The sequence below is a fragment of the Carcharodon carcharias genome, chromosome 14 (genome assembly GCF_017639515.1).
Source record: "Carcharodon carcharias isolate sCarCar2 chromosome 14, sCarCar2.pri, whole genome shotgun sequence".
In the NCBI taxonomy this organism is placed as follows: Eukaryota; Metazoa; Chordata; class Chondrichthyes; order Lamniformes; family Lamnidae; genus Carcharodon; species Carcharodon carcharias.
The window spans coordinates 7,738,894-7,759,340 of record NC_054480.1 but is presented as its reverse complement, the minus strand read 5'-3'; the positions used below and the strand labels follow the sequence as shown (position 1 = coordinate 7,759,340).

At 40.9% G+C, this 20,447-nt stretch overlaps 1 protein-coding gene across 1 annotated transcript in view; it reads right to left on the bottom strand.

Moving 5' to 3' along the window:
- LOC121287009 (death-inducer obliterator 1-like) overlaps window positions 1-20,447 on the bottom strand; it is a 132,677-nt gene that overhangs the window by 72,131 nt on the left and 40,099 nt on the right. Inside the window, exons 3-6 of the mRNA XM_041204426.1 lie at window positions 17,524-17,679; window positions 8,808-9,624; window positions 5,749-6,070; window positions 1,957-2,163 (exon numbers count right to left, since the gene is read on the bottom strand). Coding sequence (XP_041060360.1) covers window positions 1,957-2,163; window positions 5,749-6,070; window positions 8,808-9,624; window positions 17,524-17,679 — 1,502 coding nt within the window. The remainder of the gene's footprint in view (window positions 1-1,956; window positions 2,164-5,748; window positions 6,071-8,807; window positions 9,625-17,523; window positions 17,680-20,447) is intronic.

Here is a 20,447-nt window from a genome sequence, read left to right as displayed (position 1 = left end):
GGGGTTAGGTAAAGTCAACATGGATTTATGAAAGGGGAATCATGTTTGATAAGCCTAAGTCTTTTGGAGGACGTAACTAGCAGAATAGATAAGGGAGAATCAGTGGATGTAGTGTTTTGGATTTTCCGAAACCTTTTGATCAAGTCTCACAAATATGCGTAAAATTAAAGTACATGGGATTGGGGGGTAATATGTTGGCATGGATTGAGAATTGGTTAGCAGACAGGAACACACAGTAGGAATAAATGGGCCCTTTTCAGAATGGCAGGTAGTAACTAGTGGGGTACCTCAGGGATCAGTGCGTGGGCACCAGCTATTCACAATATAAACAAATGATTTGGATGAGGGAACCAAATGTAATATTTCCAAGTTTGCTGACGACACAGAACTTAGTGGGAACAAGAGTGGTAAGGAGGATGTAAAGAGGCTTCAAGGTGATTTAGACAGGTTGAGTGAGTGGGCAAATACATGGCAGATGCAGTATAACGTAGATGAGTGTGAAATTATCTACTTCAGTAGTAAAATCAGAATGGCAGAGTATTATTTAAATGGTGATAGATTGGGAAATGTTGATGTATAAAGGGACTTGGGTGTCCTTGTACACCAACCACTGAAAGCAAGCAGGCAGGTGCAGCAAGCAGTTAAGGCAGCAAAGGGCATATTGGCCTTCATTGCAAGAGGACTTGAGTACAGGAGCAAGAATGTCTTACAGGGCCTTGGTGATACCACGCCTGGACTGTGTGCGCAGTTTTGGTCTCCTTACCTAAAAAAGGATATACTCGCCACAGAGGAAGTGCAGCAAAGGTTCAGCAGGCTGATTCCTGGGATGGCAGCATTGTTGCATGAGGAGAGGTTGGGTTGACTAGGCCTACATTCACTGGAGTTTAGATAAATGAGAGGGGATCTCATTGAAATTTATAAAATTCTGACAGGGCTGCAGGGATGAGATTTCCTCTGGCTAGGGGAGTCTAGAATAAGGCGTCACAATCTCAGGACTACGGGGTAGGCCATTTAGGGCTGAGATGAGGAGAAACTCTTCACTCAGTGGTGAACCTGTGGAATTCTCTACCACAGAAGGCTATGCAGGCCAAGTCACTGAATATATTTAAGGAGGAAATAGATAGATTTCTAGAGTCTAAAGGCACCAAGGGGTAGAGGGAAAGAGCATGAGTATGACACTGAGATAGAGGATCATTCATGATCATATTGAATGGTGGAGCAAGCTCGAAGGGCCGAATGACTTACTCCTGCTCCTATGTTCTATGTGCAACTTACTGTCCAGATTGCAATTCCTTCCAATTTAGGTTTTTCTACTTGCTCTCTAAAATCGGATGTAACCACATTTTTCTCCAACACTAAAACAATGAATGCCCATATGGCAAGGTCAAACATAGTAAGAATATTTCAAATAGTTAAGTAAATGATTCATTCCAGCATTTTCAAAATACGTGAAGAAAATGTTGTTTGCAGATCACAAAATGAACAGCATTGTTATAGTGCATAAGGAGGAAAGGCTAGAAGACAGTTCGTTAAGCTGCAGTAGCTGGGAATCAGCACAGGTTTCATACCAAAACTCAGATCAGGAGCTGGTTTTCCAAAGAGGCACTGTGCCAACATTACCTTGGCAAGCATGATCATCATCATTCTGCACTTGTCTTTTATTCCACACTTGATGACTACAAGAAAGGTGAAGTGTACACAAGAGCCACAAAATTCAAACAGCTGTACATAAGTAGTTACTGTTTTGCTGTGAAATCTATTATGCAACACAAATCGATGGGATTCTACTTCACCTATTTCTACACCTAAAATGCTTTCCACAATATTGTTCAACCCTAACCAATTATTTCCCACTAAGTGCTCCTTATAGCCAATAATTAATGTATTAATTTTATTCTACACAATATACATCTGGGTACAAATAGATTTATCTTTGTATTAATGATTTCTCTTTACCTCTGCAAGGGACTTGGATGAAGCCACCTTCTCCGCCTTTGATTTTCCTTTTGTCTTTTGTTTCTGATCCTTCGCCTGGCTGAGTGATTTCATAGTGGCTGCAGCATGTTTGAGTATGCAGGCACTGCTGCAGTACACAGAGTCAGTAGAGGCCAGGTTGGCACAGCCAGGCCCAATACACTTTGGCACTGCAGGAATTTCCACTGTCTAATAAAAACAAGTCACCAATATTTATCAATAGTATATTTGTGCACCACTGCATAATTCAACCACTGAACACATACAGTTATGTAGTGGTATAAAGATTATGTCCTCAGGAAGAGTTAGAAAAACAACTCACCCATTTGGCTGGGGGGGGGGGGCTGCTGCTGCAAGAGCGGGAAACATGGTGTGCGGGGTGACTGAATTCAGTGGGAGCCAAAATTTCAGTTTCCCAATGGTGAGTTGAGATGCAGAGATTAAATCAGTGGTATGTTTGTGGTGTCTGGTGGGTTCCCACTCAATGCTTCGGCATTCCATGAAATATTCAGTTTTAATTTTTTTTTAAATTGCGAGCCATCTTCAAGATAAAATCAGTGGCACACGAGAATCGCATGGAACCCGGTTCACGTTCACTTAAAAGTGGTGTGCAACAGTTGGCTTTGTGCAGCTGTGCCTGAGGTCAATGGTTTTTCTTTTTGAACTCTGCAGCACAAGGGTAGAGAGCAGGAGAATGGCAGCTTGCATGGAGGCTCAGGGCTGGCAAGGGTGAGTTGGTGATGGTTGGGGAGAAGGGGGGGAAATCTGTGGAATGGGGGCCGGAGGAATGGAGGGGAGATCCAAAGGAGGGCAGAGGCTGGGGGTACGGAGCAGTGAAAGATGGAAGGTCCTGGTATTCTGGATGTGGTGGGGGGAGTGGGGGGAACAGTCACTCAAGGTAAGAAAATAAGGGGCCCAAAGGGCGGTGTCAGTTCTGGCCACTTGTCGGGTCCATCTCAGGGTGTAGGCTGGCAGAGTCTTTACTTTGAGTGGGCTTTGAGTGCACCTACAACATTTCAATTATTCCTATTGAGAGTGATCTCGGACAACGTTCTTTACAATGCACAGAAGGGAGGGGCTAGCTGAGCCTGCAAATTCAACCATGTCCCAGAGTGGCGAGTACAATACTAGATACTAACATGATCATTGAGTAAAGAGTGAATGCAAAAACACAACTGTTTCTTCCACAATAAAGGAAATGTCCCTAACTACCCTGTGACCATCAATGCACACCAACCATGAGGCATGCCAGTACACTTAACTAGTCTTAACGAATAGCAATGATACACAAATGAATAAAGTAAAACCAATATAATGAAGAAACATTTACAAGTGAAATTTAAACTTGAAAAACACCCATGCTACCTTTGCGCTCTCAATAGGTCTTATGTTAATGGCAATGGGGCTGGGCAGCAAAGTTATGGCCCTGATGAAGAGCCTCCCAGTTTGTCCAGGAGGTTCTTGTATAACCTGCCCATACCTGCTGCATTGGCAGCTTCCAGGTTTCACCACTGAAAACCTTCCCCCACCATACAATCGTATGTGTCTCCCATGCATGCCAGCGGCACTTTAAATTTAAACATCGAATCAGCAAAAAGCAAGAAAGCAGTAGTACCCACTTCCTGTTCTGGCTTTGGGAATGGCACATCACAGTTAAAATTCCGCCCATTAAGTGTAGGGCTTGATAAGGAGCTATAATTTATAATGAAACCAATTGATCACTGTTTCATGCTCACAATCAAAAAACACACTCCAATTAGTTAACCAAGATTCAAATACGAGAAAAGCCAAAGTGCTAACCTTAAATAATGCTAAAAAAAATCTTAATATAATAAAAGAAACAAAGTTCTGATATTGTTTTTATCCATTACTAAATGGATTCTTTAAATTGAAAAATCACTAGGTAAAGATGGGTTTTTGTGCCATCCTCTAACATATTTCTACAGAAAAGGCAATGATCATGACTTCTTTTAGAATTAAAAGATCAGTTTGAGTAATTCAAAGTCTTGAAATGTTATTGGCATTACGTGAAAATATAACAGAGGGAAGGAAGAAAGTCAGTGCAAGTTCTTATTCCTAACGAGCTCTGTGTCCAAAGACTTCTGCTAGAAAGCAGCCATATTGGATGAGGGTAGGATAAAGGAAGAATGGATACTTGGACATGCTACCTTTGCGCTCTCAATAGGTCTTATGTTAATGGCAATGGGGGTATCCAAACATTTGTGGAACCATTAAACAGTTCTCTGGGTAAAAAAAGAAGCAAGGGGGTGAAAACTGTTAAAAATAAAGCCTTTTGATTTCAATAGAAGCTAAAAGAGTTGAAGTAATACAAAGGGCAGTGCATTTGCGTAAACTATTTTACATAACTTTATTTTTTTTAGTCATGGGATGTGGGCATCGCTGGCTGGGCCAGCATTTATTGCCCATCCCTAACTGTCCTTGAGAAGGTTGTTTCAAGGCCTTCTTGAACCGTTGCAGTCCATATGGTGTAGGTACACCCATAATGCTGTTAGGGAGGGAGTTCCAAGGCTTTGACCCAGCGACACTGAAGGAATGGCAATATATTTCCACGTCAGGATGGTGTGTGGTTTGGAGGGGAACTTAGTATCAAACCCAGAATAAGGTTAATTTACCGCTAAGGTTCACGTCACGCTACTTGGGGAGATTACTCCTAGTCAACTATCACAATTATGAAGTATATAAAATTGTTATATTTTGGGATTGCAGCTTTATATTTAAGGGGGGGTCATATGATCTGTCCTGAAGTCTGCCCAACAGTACACCTGAGTGGTGAGATTGTTAGAAATCAAAGGAAGGTTTAGATTATTTTACTGACAACAGTATGACAATAATTTATGCTTGGAAATAATGGCAACAGTCTTTTAAGTTTACTGTGAGTGGACTCTGGGTCTCCTAAAGTGTCTAAATGGTGCTGTTGGTATCAGGTTGTAAGCAACTGTGTTGTAAACTGTCCATTTACTTCTCAGATGAAAGGGACTTGGGATCAAGGATAGCTGATTAGCATCTCTACCTAGGTACAAGGTTAATGTGAAAGAGGACTGGGGAAGCTATTTTTGAGATCAGGTTACAGGCTTCCCTACAAACCAATGAATACCTCAGGCAGACAGCAGAAATTTTGTGTGGTTAGCAGACAGAAAAGGCTGCTTAGTTTTGAGAGTTTCCTTAGCCAGATGCAGGAGAAAGGCAATCTCTTGTTGAAGAGATGCATCCTGTAGCCTTCTACTGATTCCAGGAGATTTATTCTCCCTTGGCTGGGGGGGAAAAAAAGAATTATCGGAACAGGTTTTACTGTTGGTGTTGGCTTTTGGGAACTCCCCAAAAACTGAAAGGGCCTGGAGATGGTCACTACAAGTTACAACTTGGTGAAACAAGGAAATGAGAACCCACTGTAATTTCGTGGAGAGTGCATTGTCTGATAAGTATAAAAGGGGAATGTTCCTCTCTTTGTATGCAACTTGCTAGACTACAAAGAAAATAATGTTCAGTCAATAATGCTTTTAGTCATTTGTTACAGTTAAAGTTTTAAAACATGAAATCTTGCCACGTCATTCTCAGCTACGAACAGGAAGTTCGAATCTCTAAGTTATAGATCTCTACGGGGATTGTAACGCAACATACGAACTTATCTACCGCAGGAAAGCAAGATGTGCACTTCAGTAAAGGTGAAACAATACTTGTGCTATGAAGCAAAATGATATGCCTGAATTGATTGCAAACCATCTAAATGCATGTAGACAGTTCTAAACAGCATACCGGCTTAAATATTTTAATTTTCTTCTTGCCACTTGGATTGACTGCTTTCTCAATCCTGCCTTTTATTCCCTGATCAGTGGGAGAGTTTCCATCTCGCTTTTCTACTGTTGAACTGGGGTCGTCGTTGCTTGCCAGCATTGATTTGCTTTCCTGTTGACCAGACCTCATTTCTGCGGTGCCTGAACCTTTGCTTGGAGAGGGACTACAATCAGGACAAATGTAGTCTTCTCCATTGCGCTCCAGTAAGCGTCCTCTTGCCATTGTAATTCCCACACAGTCGCCATGGAACCATTCTTCACAGCGATCGCAACAGATCATAAATCTGCCAAGAAACTCACAATCAGCACACTACACACCGATATTACCATATAAATCAGAAACCAGTCTCGGCATGGATAAAATATCCTCCAAATAAACAAAACTCATTCTGTAAATATGGAGTATTAGTTGCAATTTATAATAGTCTTCTACTGTACAATGTGGGGAATTATGAACAGTAGCAATAATATAAATTCCAAAAAATGCTGATGTGCTTTGGAAAATGTAAAACAACTGTGCAAATTTTTAAAAAACTTTAAAATGTGCAAGGTCTACTGAAAAAAAAATTAAAGACCTGCACAGATTTCTTTTCAGAGTTAAATCTTTTCACTAACCTTTTACAATTTGATGGACCAAGTAACAATTTTCCATATCAAAGTAAAATTGAGTTCTTAGCTAGACTTAAGTTAAATGGATTTAGATGGATGGTTTTTATATTCAGCTCAAGTGAAAGCATTTTGCAGCTTACTTACTGAAAATTAATCCTGCAGCATTTGATCTTTTACTTGAAAATCAACATTTCAGTATTTTTCCGATCAGGCATGCTCAGACAATTTTCAGCTGATCACTTCTGTCTAGATACAATGTACTACCAAGAAATCTGGATAAGACCACATGTGGCAACATTACAAAGTCTATAATGCTGCTGAAAAGCTGGCTTTTCTGAACCAGGACACAGGTACACTCTAATCCTGCAAAACTGAATATATCCTGCAAGTTACTGAAGAGTCAAAGGAACTATCACTTGGAGCCGGTGACAACTGAATCCACTCCAGCCTCCTGGACAGGTACAGGCTCCTGGCATCACCCAATCCTGAAAGAAGTCCCATGTGATTAAAGTTCCCATTTTTATTTCAAGTGTTATTTAATCTTAATCTTAACTAGCTAAGCTCCTGTTTGACTGAAGTGTGATGCCTACAAAAAACACAGGTATACAAAATTTTTCTGCTCATTTCTGATTTCCTACTATCTTAACGAGCTGTAGTTTAATTCCTCCAACTGAGAATATATTACTTTGCAGCTGCCTGAAGATATACAGAGTTAGACATTCCCTATTATGTATCAGCAGCATTTCACTAATAAGGAAAACTGTTTCTGTTTAGTTTTTAATTTGTCTGATTAATTTTGTTCGAAGCTATTTCAAGAAAGGCCAGTATAGATATCAAAAGCTTTATTCAGATGACTTTATGCTGAGTGCTATTTATAGAGGGTGAAAGGAAGAAAATCAGGCAGAGAGCTACTTTAAATAAATAGCTTGCCAGACGAATGGTCCGTTTAAACTAATTTCCGAGACTTCTAAAATAATATCCTGCTGCATTCCATTTCTTCAACTGAATATTAACCCTGTTCACGAACTCTCTCAGGTTAATGGATGAAATGATCTGAAGCTTTCAGTTTACCTAAGAATTATGCTCGTGCAGAGCTCAGCCTCCAGTTGAATTCAGGGCTCTTAGCCAACATCCTGAAGCTTGTAGGTTCCGAATGCTTCTCCCATTTCCATCCAACGTGCCCACCTCTGACCTACTCCCCAGCAGCCAGGCAGAACTATCAGTGAGGGAGGAACCAGCTTCAAGTGAGTTCCAACCTCACTCTTCCTTTTTTCTTTCACAGGATGTGGGCATCACTGGCTAGACCAGCATTTATTGCCCACCCCTAACTGCATTTGAAAAGGTGGTGAACCACCTTCTTGAACCGCTACCAGGTGGTGGGTACTGTGCTGTTAGGGAGGAAGTTCCAAGAATTTGACCCAGTGACAGTGAAGGAATGATGATATAGTTCCAAGTCAAGATGGTATATAGCTTGGAGGGCCTGCTATGTTACCAGTGCAGGTGTACAATAAAGTTCAATCCATGTTCAATCACCCCACAACAGCCTATTTCAAAAACTGCAACATCTCAAAACATCCCTCCCAGATGTCAACTCTTAGCTCAGTTTCCTATATTATAACAGTGACTACATTTCAAAAGTACTTTATTGACTGTGAATGGAGTTTCAATGTCCTGAAGTCGCAAAAAAAAACTATATAAAGTCTCTCTCTTCAGTGACAGCATGATACCTTTCACAATACTGTGCCCACTGACAGCACATATTGAAAAATTGAGGAATTGAGCCCTAATTTGAAGTAAAACAACATTAGAGGCTAATGAAAATCTTGGTTTTGAAAATGTAACTTCAAAATACAGACCCATGGTCAATTTTAAAACTCCTTCACTTATAAGTTAAATAGGAAAGATTGTGGGTTTAAACCTAACTTGAATTTTTAAATTCAATAGAGGTTGCCGTATAAGTGCTGAGGCACAGCCTTTCAGCAGAGGTGTTAAAATATCTATTCCCACATGTGTATATTAAGAGATCCTAAAACACTATTCTAAGTTATCCCAGTGTCCTGCCCACTGGGGCAGTTATCCCAGTATCCTCAACAATCACACCACAGGGAGATTATTTGGCCATTTATGTCACCTCTGCAACTGGGAATATCTTCGCCACCGTCATCCTGGGTTTCATGAGAAGGCAACAAACATGACACTTCAAAGTAAAACTTTGGAATTAGAGTTAAACTGCTTGACAACGGTAAACTGATTGCATCAAGTGACAGCACAAAAAGTGCAGTCATGATGTAAATAAAGCAACGATTCATTAATAAATGGAGGTATAAACTAGGCTGTTGCTTCAATGTTCATATTTGCCTTATATTTTGAAGACATGCTTATACACACAACTTTCTTAAACCCAGCACCTACCTGTTGTTATGTGGTTGCCTACATATACAATACAATTTATCTGGGTCGTTGTAGTCATTGTCTGACTGGTTGATTGAACTTTCATCATCTTCTGTCTCTGACTTAACTTCAGATTGTGATTTGGATTCTTTTTCCTTTGAAGTGGTACCACTTTTAGTACCTTTCTTTACAGGAGTGACTATTTTCTTCTTAATTTTTGCAATGACTAGAGACTTTGATTCTTTCCTGGATTGATTTTCTTCTGTGCATGCTTCTTGCACTTTGTTTGTACTCTGTGGTGAATCAGGCTGTTCTTGACCACGCTGTTTTCTCAGCTGATTCTGCAGCTCCTTCAACGTAAGTTCATCACTGTCACTGTTGGTGCTGCTGTCTTCATCAGAGTTAGCCACCTCATTTGTTGCTTCAAATATATGAGCAGAGCCCTGGTCTGTGACCACGTCTAGAGATCCAGCACCTTTTTCATCTACTTCCACACTGCCATCAGATCCTGTCCCTGCCTCAGAAGTTGCAATGGATCCACATTCACCACCATCATCAAGGCCTGTCATTCGACGATAGCGCTTCTGAGCTGCCGAAATAAATTCCTGGACTCGGGCAGATCTTTGAGTCTGTCGTCTGCTCCTTCGCAATAAGGGGGTCAATTGGTCAGAGTTCTCACTCAGAGCAGTGTCAGAGTTCTCTGCCTCCATTGCATTCTCACGTTTTGCAATTGTTGTTTGTCGGAATCCCCATGTCTTTTTAAATTCTTTACTGCTTGGGTGGATGATTCTTGCAGACTGATCTTTGTTTTCATCCACTTTATTCTCCACCACAGATACTGTAAAAATGCAAATAAACACAGGAGGCAATCACATTGTACTTAATCAAATTTGACTTTACCACCCAAAGTATACATTCAAACCATGCTTCTATCAGGACAGGTAATGTGGGGATGGGAAGAGAGAATCTGCAGGAGCCTAGCGCTGAAAAGTGCATAGTGAGAACTGATGAACACTGGAGGTTTGTTAGATGAACCTGTGGTTTCTGAAGGGCAATGAGTTGAGCAAAGAAATCAAATACTTTAAAAAATCGCAATGGAGTAAGTTTTTCTTTAAAAACTCATTCCGAGTTGTAAGATAAACACATTAAAAATTCATTCACAGTATGTGGGCTTCACTGGCTGGGACACTTGTTCAGGGGCACTTAAGAGTCAACCACATTGTTGTGTAAAACCTGGGCTAAAGATCCAGACATAAATTCCAATTAAATAAATCTGGAATAGAACCATAGAATAGAATGGTTGCAGCACAGGTGGTGCCCATTCAGTCCCTCATGGCTATGTTAGCTCTCTGCAAGAGCTACTTAGCTAGTTCCACTCCCCAGCCATGCAATTTTTCTCTGTTCAGGTGATTATGCAAAATCCCTTGCGAAGGCCACAACTGAATCTGCCTCCATCATACTCTGTGCAGCACATTCCAGGCCTTAACCACACACTGTATAAAAAAGGCTTTTCCCTCATATCATCGTTGGTTCTTTTACAACCACCTTAAATCGGTGTCCTCTGATTCTTGACCCTTCCACCAATGGGAATAGTTTCTATTTACATTGCCTAGGCTCTGATTTTGAACACTGCTGTTAAAAAGCTAGTATCAACAATCTAGTTGACTCATAACATAGTCTGACATAGCCTAGCAAGCCATTCAGTCGTGACTGAATAAAAATGTTACGACAAAATAAGAGACTAAGAAAAGGCTAAGGAAAACACAGGGCACATGAGGATAAAATGTAAAAATATTACAAAAAAGTGAGGTATTCTACAAATACATCAGTAAAAGGGATTTGTTAAGTGTGCAATGGATCCAAGAGGAAGGGATAGCAAGTTAAAGGATCAACATAAAATGACAGTCCTTGCGTCAGTGTTTGCAACACAGGATATTAGTGAGGAGGTTAATTCCAAATTAGTTAAAAGTGAGATGACAGATAAAACAAATAAAACAACACTGTCAAAGAAGTTAGTTAAGCCATGGGAAGACAAAGTGTCAGGACACTTAGGATTTGGAGGAAATGGGGAGAGAAATAGTGGAGGACCTAGAAATGATATTTCTAGGTTCCACCGATTGTGGATATGTGCCAGAGGACTAAATACTATTTAAGAGTTAACTTAGATAATTACAGTTTAATATCTGTAGTAGGGAAAATCTTGGAATCTTTAAAGATGACATTCTTAAATTTATACATGAAGAGGAACAGTTAGAAGCAATAAACAGAGTTCAGAAAGAAAGACAGACAAATCTGATAGCATTCTTCAATAAAGTGCAGAAAATCTATTGGATAAGGTGTAAGTGATCTTTGGGAAAGCTTTTGACAAGGTATCTCCCAGCCAACCACTGGAGAAAATTAAATGATATGGAATTGGATGGATTAAAACTGGTTAGAAGGGAGGAAAGAGTATGGGTTAAGGGCAGCTGCTCAGGGTGGGTGGAAGGAGGTAGCAATGTCCCATAAGGTTTTGCTCTGCAACCGCTTCTGTTCACTGTGTACATCAATGAGCTGTATGTATTGCTAGAGGGAAGGTGTCCAAATTTTCAAACTAAAATACAACAGAAGAAATAAGAAGTCTGAGGACCAAAGGTGGCTGCAAGCAAAGGAATTCTGGTAAGATGTTGGAATGGCAAAAAAAATGTAACCAATGGAATTTAATATTAAGATAAAAGCAAAATACTCCAGATGCTGGCAATCTGAAATAAAAACAGGAAATGCTGGAAAAACTCAATAGGTCTGGCAGTATCTGTGGAGAGAGAAACAGAGTTAATGTTTCGAGTCCATATGACTTCTTCAGAGGTAAAGAGAAGTAGAAATGTGATAGACTTTACACTGCTTAAGAGAGGGTGGAGCAAGATCAGCGCTCTGTGAAAGGAGCTTTGTTCTGCTATTAACACCTTCTGCTATCTTACCTTTATGGCACTATCAGCACCTTCTTTACTCTTTACCACTACTATTAACACTCCCTTTGTCTTGTGTCCATGACATCTCTGTCAATCTCTCCTTAACTGTTACCTATCCCTGACCTTCTATCTTGCTCCACCCCCTCTTAAACAGTATAAAATCTATCACATTTCTACTTCTTTTTAGCTCTGAAGAAGAATATGAATTTAGTATCAGGCTGTGGTGGGCCACTAAACTTAAAGACTTTGAATGAGGAATGAGGGCCAAACGAATGTAGCTTCACAACATTAAAACAGCACCTCAAGTGGTCAAGGACATAAAAAAAAGCTGAGTGCATATTAAGCATAATAGTAAATTTATATAAAACTTGGGAAAAGCAGAGCTTTGACCTCCACACTATATAAGGATGTTGAGATTAAATAGCTGACTATTACTGTCAAATGGCTGTGCAAAGATTTACAGCAAGCCCACTCTATTAAATATCCACTGTTTTCATTTTGATATAAATTTTAAGGAAATAGTAGAAACTTTTGTTTTATTAACCTAACTGCTATATCCCTGCCTGAGCTTTAAACTAGGAAATAACCCTTCTTTTACATAAAGCTAATCAACAGGCACAGTAACAAGGAAGTGATGGGAGAACGATGAGGGGAGATATGGCGATGAATGGAGATTAGAAGAGTGAGAGAATAAGAGGAAAGATTACCAGAGCAGTGTGAGCATACAAGATGTAGAACCAAAGAAAGGCAGGTGGGGAAAACATAGAAAGCAAGGGAAAGACATGGAAGATGAACTCACCTAACTCAGGGCATTACAGGGGAGATGGTGGTATAGTGGTAATGTTACTGGACTAGTAATCCAAAGGACTAGGCTAATGGTAGCAGCTGGAGTTTAAATTCAGTTAGTAAACTTGGAATATAAAGCTAGTTTAAGTAATGGTGACCATGAAAACTGTCACCAATTGTCATAAAGACTCAGCTGGCTCACTGATGTCTTTTAGGGAAGGAAGTCTGCCATCCTTACTTGGTTTAGGGGCTGTGCGTGATTCCAACCACAGCAATATGATTGGCTCTTAATTGCCTCTGAAATGGCCTAGCAAGCCACTCAGTTCAAGGACAATTGGGAATCTGCCTTGCCAGCAACATCCACATCCCATGAAAGAATACAAAAAAAGGTTTTTTTTCCCAAGGAAGTGGAGTATTAAACCTTCTAACCTAGAGGGAAGTAAAATACATTCTACTTTAGAGAGCATAGTGCCCGATCTTATAAAGTAGAGCATTCTTCAAGTCACCAGAAGTAATGCCTCAGAAGAGCCACAGGTAGCTACAGGTTACAAAGTAATCATTTGTAAATTTAACATGAAATTATCTACCAAGCACTACTTTGAGAATGTATTATCATAAGTACTGCAACGGTTCAAGGACAACGACCACCTTCTTTGTGCTAATAGAATCCAAGCCGGTTGATGAAGTCAAAACTAGGATACAGAGCTATTCTTTAGAGTGTTCATGGACTTTGTTAGGTCTCCACAGCTCTCCAACCACATACCCAGTACTCCAGCTATCCCCTATTTATTTATTTATTTATTACCCATTAACTGGAACTTTAGTTTTCACAGACATATTTTTGTCCAACAATAAAAATGATGAAAATAATAAATAGAGCTGAATGCCGCTGTTCCTAGGTCTGAACCTGGAGGTAACAATGTGAGCAAGGTGCTCACAGTACAGGGACATACACAGGGTGTTAGGGCCTGGACTCTGCAGCTTCATGGGTAGTTACAATGCACTACAGCTGAAAGGTAAGAGGCTGGTACCAGATCAGACCAAGCAGCAACCACTCGCCAGGCTGCCATCCCCTATTTATAACTCTTTCTGAGTCAAAACAATTAAACCAAATTAACAAAATTGGGATAAATCAGGCACAGCCCCTAATTTAGGTCAGCTGTAAAACCAAGAACAAAGTTTAAAGGAAACTTACAAACTTTAAACCAAAATGTGATTAAAGGGGTCAATAAAACACCCCAGTCCCTGCGGTGCCCACCAAGCACGGAAGGCCTCGAGAGTGCCAGCAGACACTGCGTGCTCCCTTTCCAAAGGCATCCGGCCGCGAACGTAACCGCGGAAGAGGGACAAACAATCGGGCGGGACTCCCCCGTCGATCGCTCGCAGCCTGGACCTGTTAATAGCCAACTTGGCCAGGCCCACCAGCAGGTTTACGAGGAGGTCCTCCTCCTTCCCGACCCCCTTCCGCACCGGGTGTCCATAGATCAGGAGCATCCCCTATTTATATGTGCTCAAAGTACTTAATTAAATAATGCCCTTCACCTGTGTAGCCTAACAATATAATTAACATATCCTTAATTATCCAAAGTGTTAATGGTAAATAATAATTCCAACTTGTTAGTATCACCCAGAGAACAAAATAACCTGTTGCAACGGTGAAAAAGGAGAAACTTCAGACCAATTAGTTAAGTTTCATACAGGCTGCGTGCTTTTAAGGCTTACAATGAACTAGTCAAAACATATTTTCCAAACCATGAAGCCGCATGTGCAATTGTGGGCACTTATGAAAGGAGCATGTCAAACGTCATAGACACAATTGTAGGAAAAATGGAATTAATGTGTTAGACTGGATTCAGAGAGCGGTAACAAGTATTCCAGGTCTGAGGGTTTCAAGTTAATTAATTAGTCATAACACCAAACTTGTCAGCAATATGGTCAACTGAGGAAGGCATCAAATTCAAAGGACATTCCTTCCTTCACTGAAATTTTCCACATTTATTTTCTAGCAAGGGGGGGCTCATTAGCTATTAGGAATAGTAGCACTGGCTATTTTTTAGTCCAGAAGTATCATCATAAACTTGCACGCAACTGAAATTAACTAACTCGACTGAGTTTGAGTGTGATGTGGTTAAGTCAAAATTAGGGTCTTTATTTTAAACAAAGGTAATTACAGAAGCATGATGGGGGAGTTGGTTACAGGGAATTAGATTTAAAAATATGATGGTAAATAATGACAAACATTTCAAGAAATACTTTATAATTCTCAATGAACATTTTTTTGAGAATTAAAACTCTACATGACTAACTAAAGTTAAAGATAGCATTAAACCAAAAGAACTGGGTTACAATGTTGTCAAAAAGAGCAGTAAGCCTGAAGATTGGGAGGGTTTTGAAAATCAGCAACGGCTGACTAAGAAATTGAGAAAGGGGGAGAAACCAGAAAACAAGTATAACCTAGCAAGAAACAGAAACAGATTTTAATTATAAGTATATAAAAAGGAAGAAAATGAAGTAAATGTGTGTCCTTCAGAGACAGGTGAAATTAAGGGGAATACGTGAATGAGTGAAAAGTTGAAAAAAATATCAGTCTTCATAGCAGAAAGCAAAAAGAACATACCAAAAATAGCAGAGAGCCAAAAGTCCAATGAGAGGTGGAACTTAAAATTAATTAAAATGAGTAGAGCAAAGTTCTGGAGAAATTAATGGTACTAAAAGCCAACGAATTCCCTGAACCCAATGAACTAACTCCCAGTGTTTTAAGAGGGTTAACTGCAGAGATAGTGGATGCATTGGTTTTGATCTTCCAGAATTCCTAGATTCTAGAATGACTTTTGTAGGTTGGAAGTGGCAATGTAATCCAATGCAAGGAGAGGGAATCAATAGGGAACTAAAGGCCAGTTAGCCTGCCTTCATTACTGGGAAATCCTAGCATATGTTATTAGGAACATTTAACAAAGCACTTGGAAAACCACAATATGAGGAGGGAGAATCAACAGTTTTATGAAAGTGAAATGATTTTTGTCAAATCTATTAAGAGTTCTTTGCGGGGGGGGGGTTCAATTATCATGGTATATAGATATGGGAAACCAGCAGTTATAGCATATTTGGATTTTCATAAGGCATTCAAAAAGGTTTGACAAGATTATCAAACAAGAGAGTTTACAGGATTGGGGGTAACATATTAGTATATACTCAATATTATTTAAAGGACAGAAAACACTGTAGGTTAAATTGTCATTTTCAGAATGACAGTACCAGCACCTCAACTAAATCTATATCAATAGCTTAGATGAGGGCATCAAGTGTAATCAATCCAAGTTTGTTGACAACTTTTATTTATATAACACCTTGAATGTAATAAAACATCCCAAGGTGTTTCAAAGGATCATTATAAAACAAATGTAACACGGAGCCACATAAGGAGACATTAAAAAAAAACGATTGGTCAAAGGGGTAGGTGTTAAGGAGTGTCTTAAGGAGGAAATTTTATAGAGGAGCAATTCCCAGATCTTAGGGCCCAAGCAACTGAAGGCATGGCATCAATGGTGAAGCAATTAAAATTGGGAATGCAATTAGGGGAGGGTAGATATCTCAGAGGATTGTGGGACTGGAGATTACAAGATACAGAGGGACAAGGCCATGAGGGATTTGAAAACAAGAATGAGAATTTTAAAATCAAAACATTGCTCAACTAGGAGCCATTGTAGGTCAGCGACCATGGGGTTGGTAGCAGAATGGAAATTGGTAGGAGTTAAGACATGGGTGCCAGAGTTTTGGATACAAAGCTAAATGGAAAATTAAGCTGTGAGGGAGACACAAAGCAACTATAAATTAAGTGATTGAACAAGATGTTGGCAGATGAAGTATAGTGTGGGAAAGTGTGAAATTATCCACGTTAGAAGAAAGGAAAACAGATTTATTTTTAAAAAGGTGACAAGCTAGTAAATATTAGTATTCATAGGTATTTGGGTGTCCTCGTACACAAACCACAAAAAGCTAATCTGCAAACACAAGAATAGGAAGCCAATATGTTGGCCTCTATTTCAGGAAGTTGGAACTTAAGACGAAGGAAGTCTTGTTGCAACTGTGTATAGAGCTTTGGTGAAACCACATCTGGAATTGTGTGTACAATTTCAGTCTCCTTATCTAAGGAAGGACATACTTGCCTTTGAGGGGGGTACAATGAAGGTTCACCAGATTGATTCCTGTGATGATGGAGCCATCCTGAGGAGAGATCGAGTAGAATGGACCTATATTCTCTACAATTTAGAAGAATGAATGAGAGGTGATCTCATTGAAACTTAGGGCTGACTAGAAAGTCTAAAATTAGGGGTTGTAGTCTCAGGATAAGACCATTTAAAACTGAGATGAGGAGAAACTTTTTCACTCAGAGGGTTGTGAATTTTTGGAATTCTTTACTCCAGGGGGCTATGAATGCTCGGTCATTAAGTATGTTCAACACTAAGATCCATAGGATCTTGGGACTGAGGGAATCAAGGGATGTGGGGATAAAGCAGGAAAATACAGTTTACTATATAGGATATCCAAACATTTATGTAGAAATTCAGTCACGATCCTATTGAAAGGCAAGTAGGCATGAGGGACCATATGGCCTGCTCTGGCTCCTGTTTCTTATGATCAACACAATTTAGGAATCAAATCTGGGACTTGCTTTATATCACTTACTCCTACACTAATGCCCAGTAGATTTTTAGAACCATTATATTCTGGGCCAACACAGAAATATCGGCAACACGGGGAAAACCCTTATATTTAAGAGGTGCACAAAAAAATTGAGAAGATATGAATCTACCTGCAACCAGAGTGACTTTGCTACATGGAACAATAGAAATGCAGTATAGAGCTGAGCTAAATTTCCACGAGCAATACGTTAGTATACATACTTAAAAAGAATACAGTCCGAACTGAATTCCTTCCCGGAAAAGAAGCTTAGGTTTTGAGCCAGTGCTTAAAACTATTTTGCTCTAATGTTTGCATTCACTAACCTGGCGTGTGGAGACGGGGGGACTTCCTGTTGGGTTGAACTGGACTGGGCTCAGGGTTGTTGCTATTTTGAGAAGATTCTTGAAGCCCAGATGCTCTTTCATGTTCATCCTCTTCTAACGCAGTGATGACAGCACCTACATCACCCAACCTTAGGGCTGAAATTAATAACAATTCAGAAATGGGTCTTGCTTATACTAAGTAAAAGCCCTAATAGTTAAAATTAATTTGAACATTAACATTGATCTAATTTATACAAATGCTATTCTTCAAAAATGACCAGCAAGAAACTACTAATTCATAATTATGTCACTTTCAAAGACACCAGATAAGAATATCCAGCTGCTAATCCACTCAAAATTCTTCATGCTTGGATGCTGTAATTTTTAAATTTATTCGTTCACAGGATATGGGCATCACTGGCTAGGCCGGCATTTATTTCACAACCTTAAATGTCCCCCGAGGTGGTGGTGGTGAGCCAACTTCTTGAACTGCTGCAGTCCAAGTGGTACACCCACAGTGCTGTTAGGGAGTCCCAAGATTTTGATCCAGCAACAGTAAAGCAATGGCAATATAGTTCCAAGTCAGGATGGTGTGTGGGTTGGAGGGGAACTTGCAGGTGGTGGTGTTCCCATGCATCTGCTGTCCTTGACCTTCTAGGTGGCAGAGGTAGCAGGTTTGGATGGAGCCTTAATGAGCTGCTGCAGTACATCTTACGTAAAGTACACGCTGCTGCAACTGTGCAATGGTGGAGGGAGTGAATGTTTAACATACAAACAGGGAGTAGGAGCAGGCCATCTGGCCCCTTAAGCCTGCTCCACTATTCCACAAGATCATGACTGATCTGATTGTGGACTCAACTCTACATTTCGCCTACCTCCAATAATCTTTGATGGTGGTGGATGGGTCACCAATCAAGTGCACTATTTTTGTCCTGGATGGTGTCGAGCTTCCTAGTGTTGTTGGAACTGCACTCATTCAAGCAAGTGTTGAGCATTCCGTCACACTCCTCACTTGTGCCTTGTAAATGATCGACAAGCTTTGGGGAGCCAAGGGGAGGTAACTGCCACAGAATTTGCAGCCTCTGACCCGCCCCTGTAGCCACAATATGGCTGGTCCATTTCAGTTTCTGTTCAATGGTAACCCCTCAGGATGCTGCTAATGGGGGATTCAGAGTGATAATGCCATTGAATGTTAGGAGATGGTTAGATGCTCTCTTGTTGGAGATGGTCATTGCCTGGCACTTGCGTGGCATGAATATTGCTTGCCACTTGTCAGCCCAAACCGGAATGTTGTCCAAATAATGCTGCATATGGACATGGACTGCTTCAGTATCTGGAGGAGTCAGGATTGATGGGCATTGTTCAATCATCACTAAATATTCCGCTTTTAACCTTAGGATGGAGGGAAGGTCACTGATGAAGCAGCTGAAGATGGCTGAGCCAAGGGCACTAACCTGAGGGACTATTGCAGCAACTTCCTGGAACTGAGATGATTGACCTCCAACAACCACAATCATCATCTTTTGTGCTAGGTATGACTCCAACCAGCAGAGAGCTTTCCCCCTGATTCCCATTGATTTCAGTTTTGTTAGGGCTCCTTTATGCCACACTTGGTCAAATGCTGTCCTGATGTCAAAGGCAATTCTCACCTCACCTCTGGAATTCAGCTCTTCTGTCCATGTTTGGACTAGCCATTTAAACACTGTGGCTACAAGAGCGGATCAGAGTCTGAGAATTCTGTGGCAACTATCGCCCCCCTGATTCCCCAAAGATTGTCGACCATCTACAAGGCACAGGTGGGGAGTGTGATGGAATGCTCTCCGCTTGCCTGGATGAGTGCAGTTCCAACAACACTGAGGAAGCTCAACACCATCCGGGACAAAGCAGCGCACTTGACTGGCAAGCCATCCACTGCCAAAGGTTATCAGGGATAGGTAGAATGTGGAGTTGAGTCCACAATCAGATCAGCCACGATCTTACTGAATGGTGGAGCAGGCTTCAGGGGCTGAATGGCCTGCTCCTGCTCCTAATCCCAGGCTGTAATGAGGTCCGGAGCCACTAGAGAACCTAAAGTGAGCATCAGTGAGCAGGTCATTGCTGAACAAGTGCTGTTTGATAGCACTGTCGATGACCCCCTTCCATCACTTTGCTGATGATCAAGAGTAGACTGATAATGCAGTAGTTGGCCAGGTTGGATTTTTCCTGCTTTTTGTGGACAGCTCATACCTGGGCATTTTTCCACATTACCAGGTAGATTCCAGTGTTGTAGCTGTATTGGAACAACTGGTCTAGGGCTGCAGCTAGTTCCGGAACACACACCTTCAACACTATTGCCGGAATATTGTCAGAATCCATAGCCTTTGAAGTATCCAGTGCCTTCAGCTATTTCTTGATGTCAGGTGGAGTGAATTTTACTTTATTCATTCATGGGGTGTGGGCATTGCTGGCTAGGTCAGCATTTACTGCCCATCCCTAAGTGCCCTTGAGAAGGTGGTGGTGAGCTGCCATCTTGAACCGCTGCAGTCCATGTGGTGTAGGTACACCCACAGTGCTGTTAGGAAGGGAGTTCCAGGAGTTTGACCCAGCAGTGAAGGAAATGCAATATATTTCCAAGTCAGGATGGTGAGTGGCTTGGAGTGGACCCTTCTCGGTGGTGGTGTTCCCATGTATCTGCTGCCCTTGTCCTTCTAGATGGTAGTGGTCATGAGTTTGGAAGGTGCTTCCTAAGGAACCTTGGTGAATTGCTGCAGTGCATCTCATAGATGGTACACACCACTACCACTGTACATCAGGGGCAGAGGGAGTGAATGTTTGTGGGTGGGGTGCCAGTGTCTTGTCCTGGATGGTGTCAAGCTTCTTGGGTGTTATTGGTGCTGTACTCATCCAGGCAAGTGAAGAGTATTCCAACACACTCCTGACTTGTG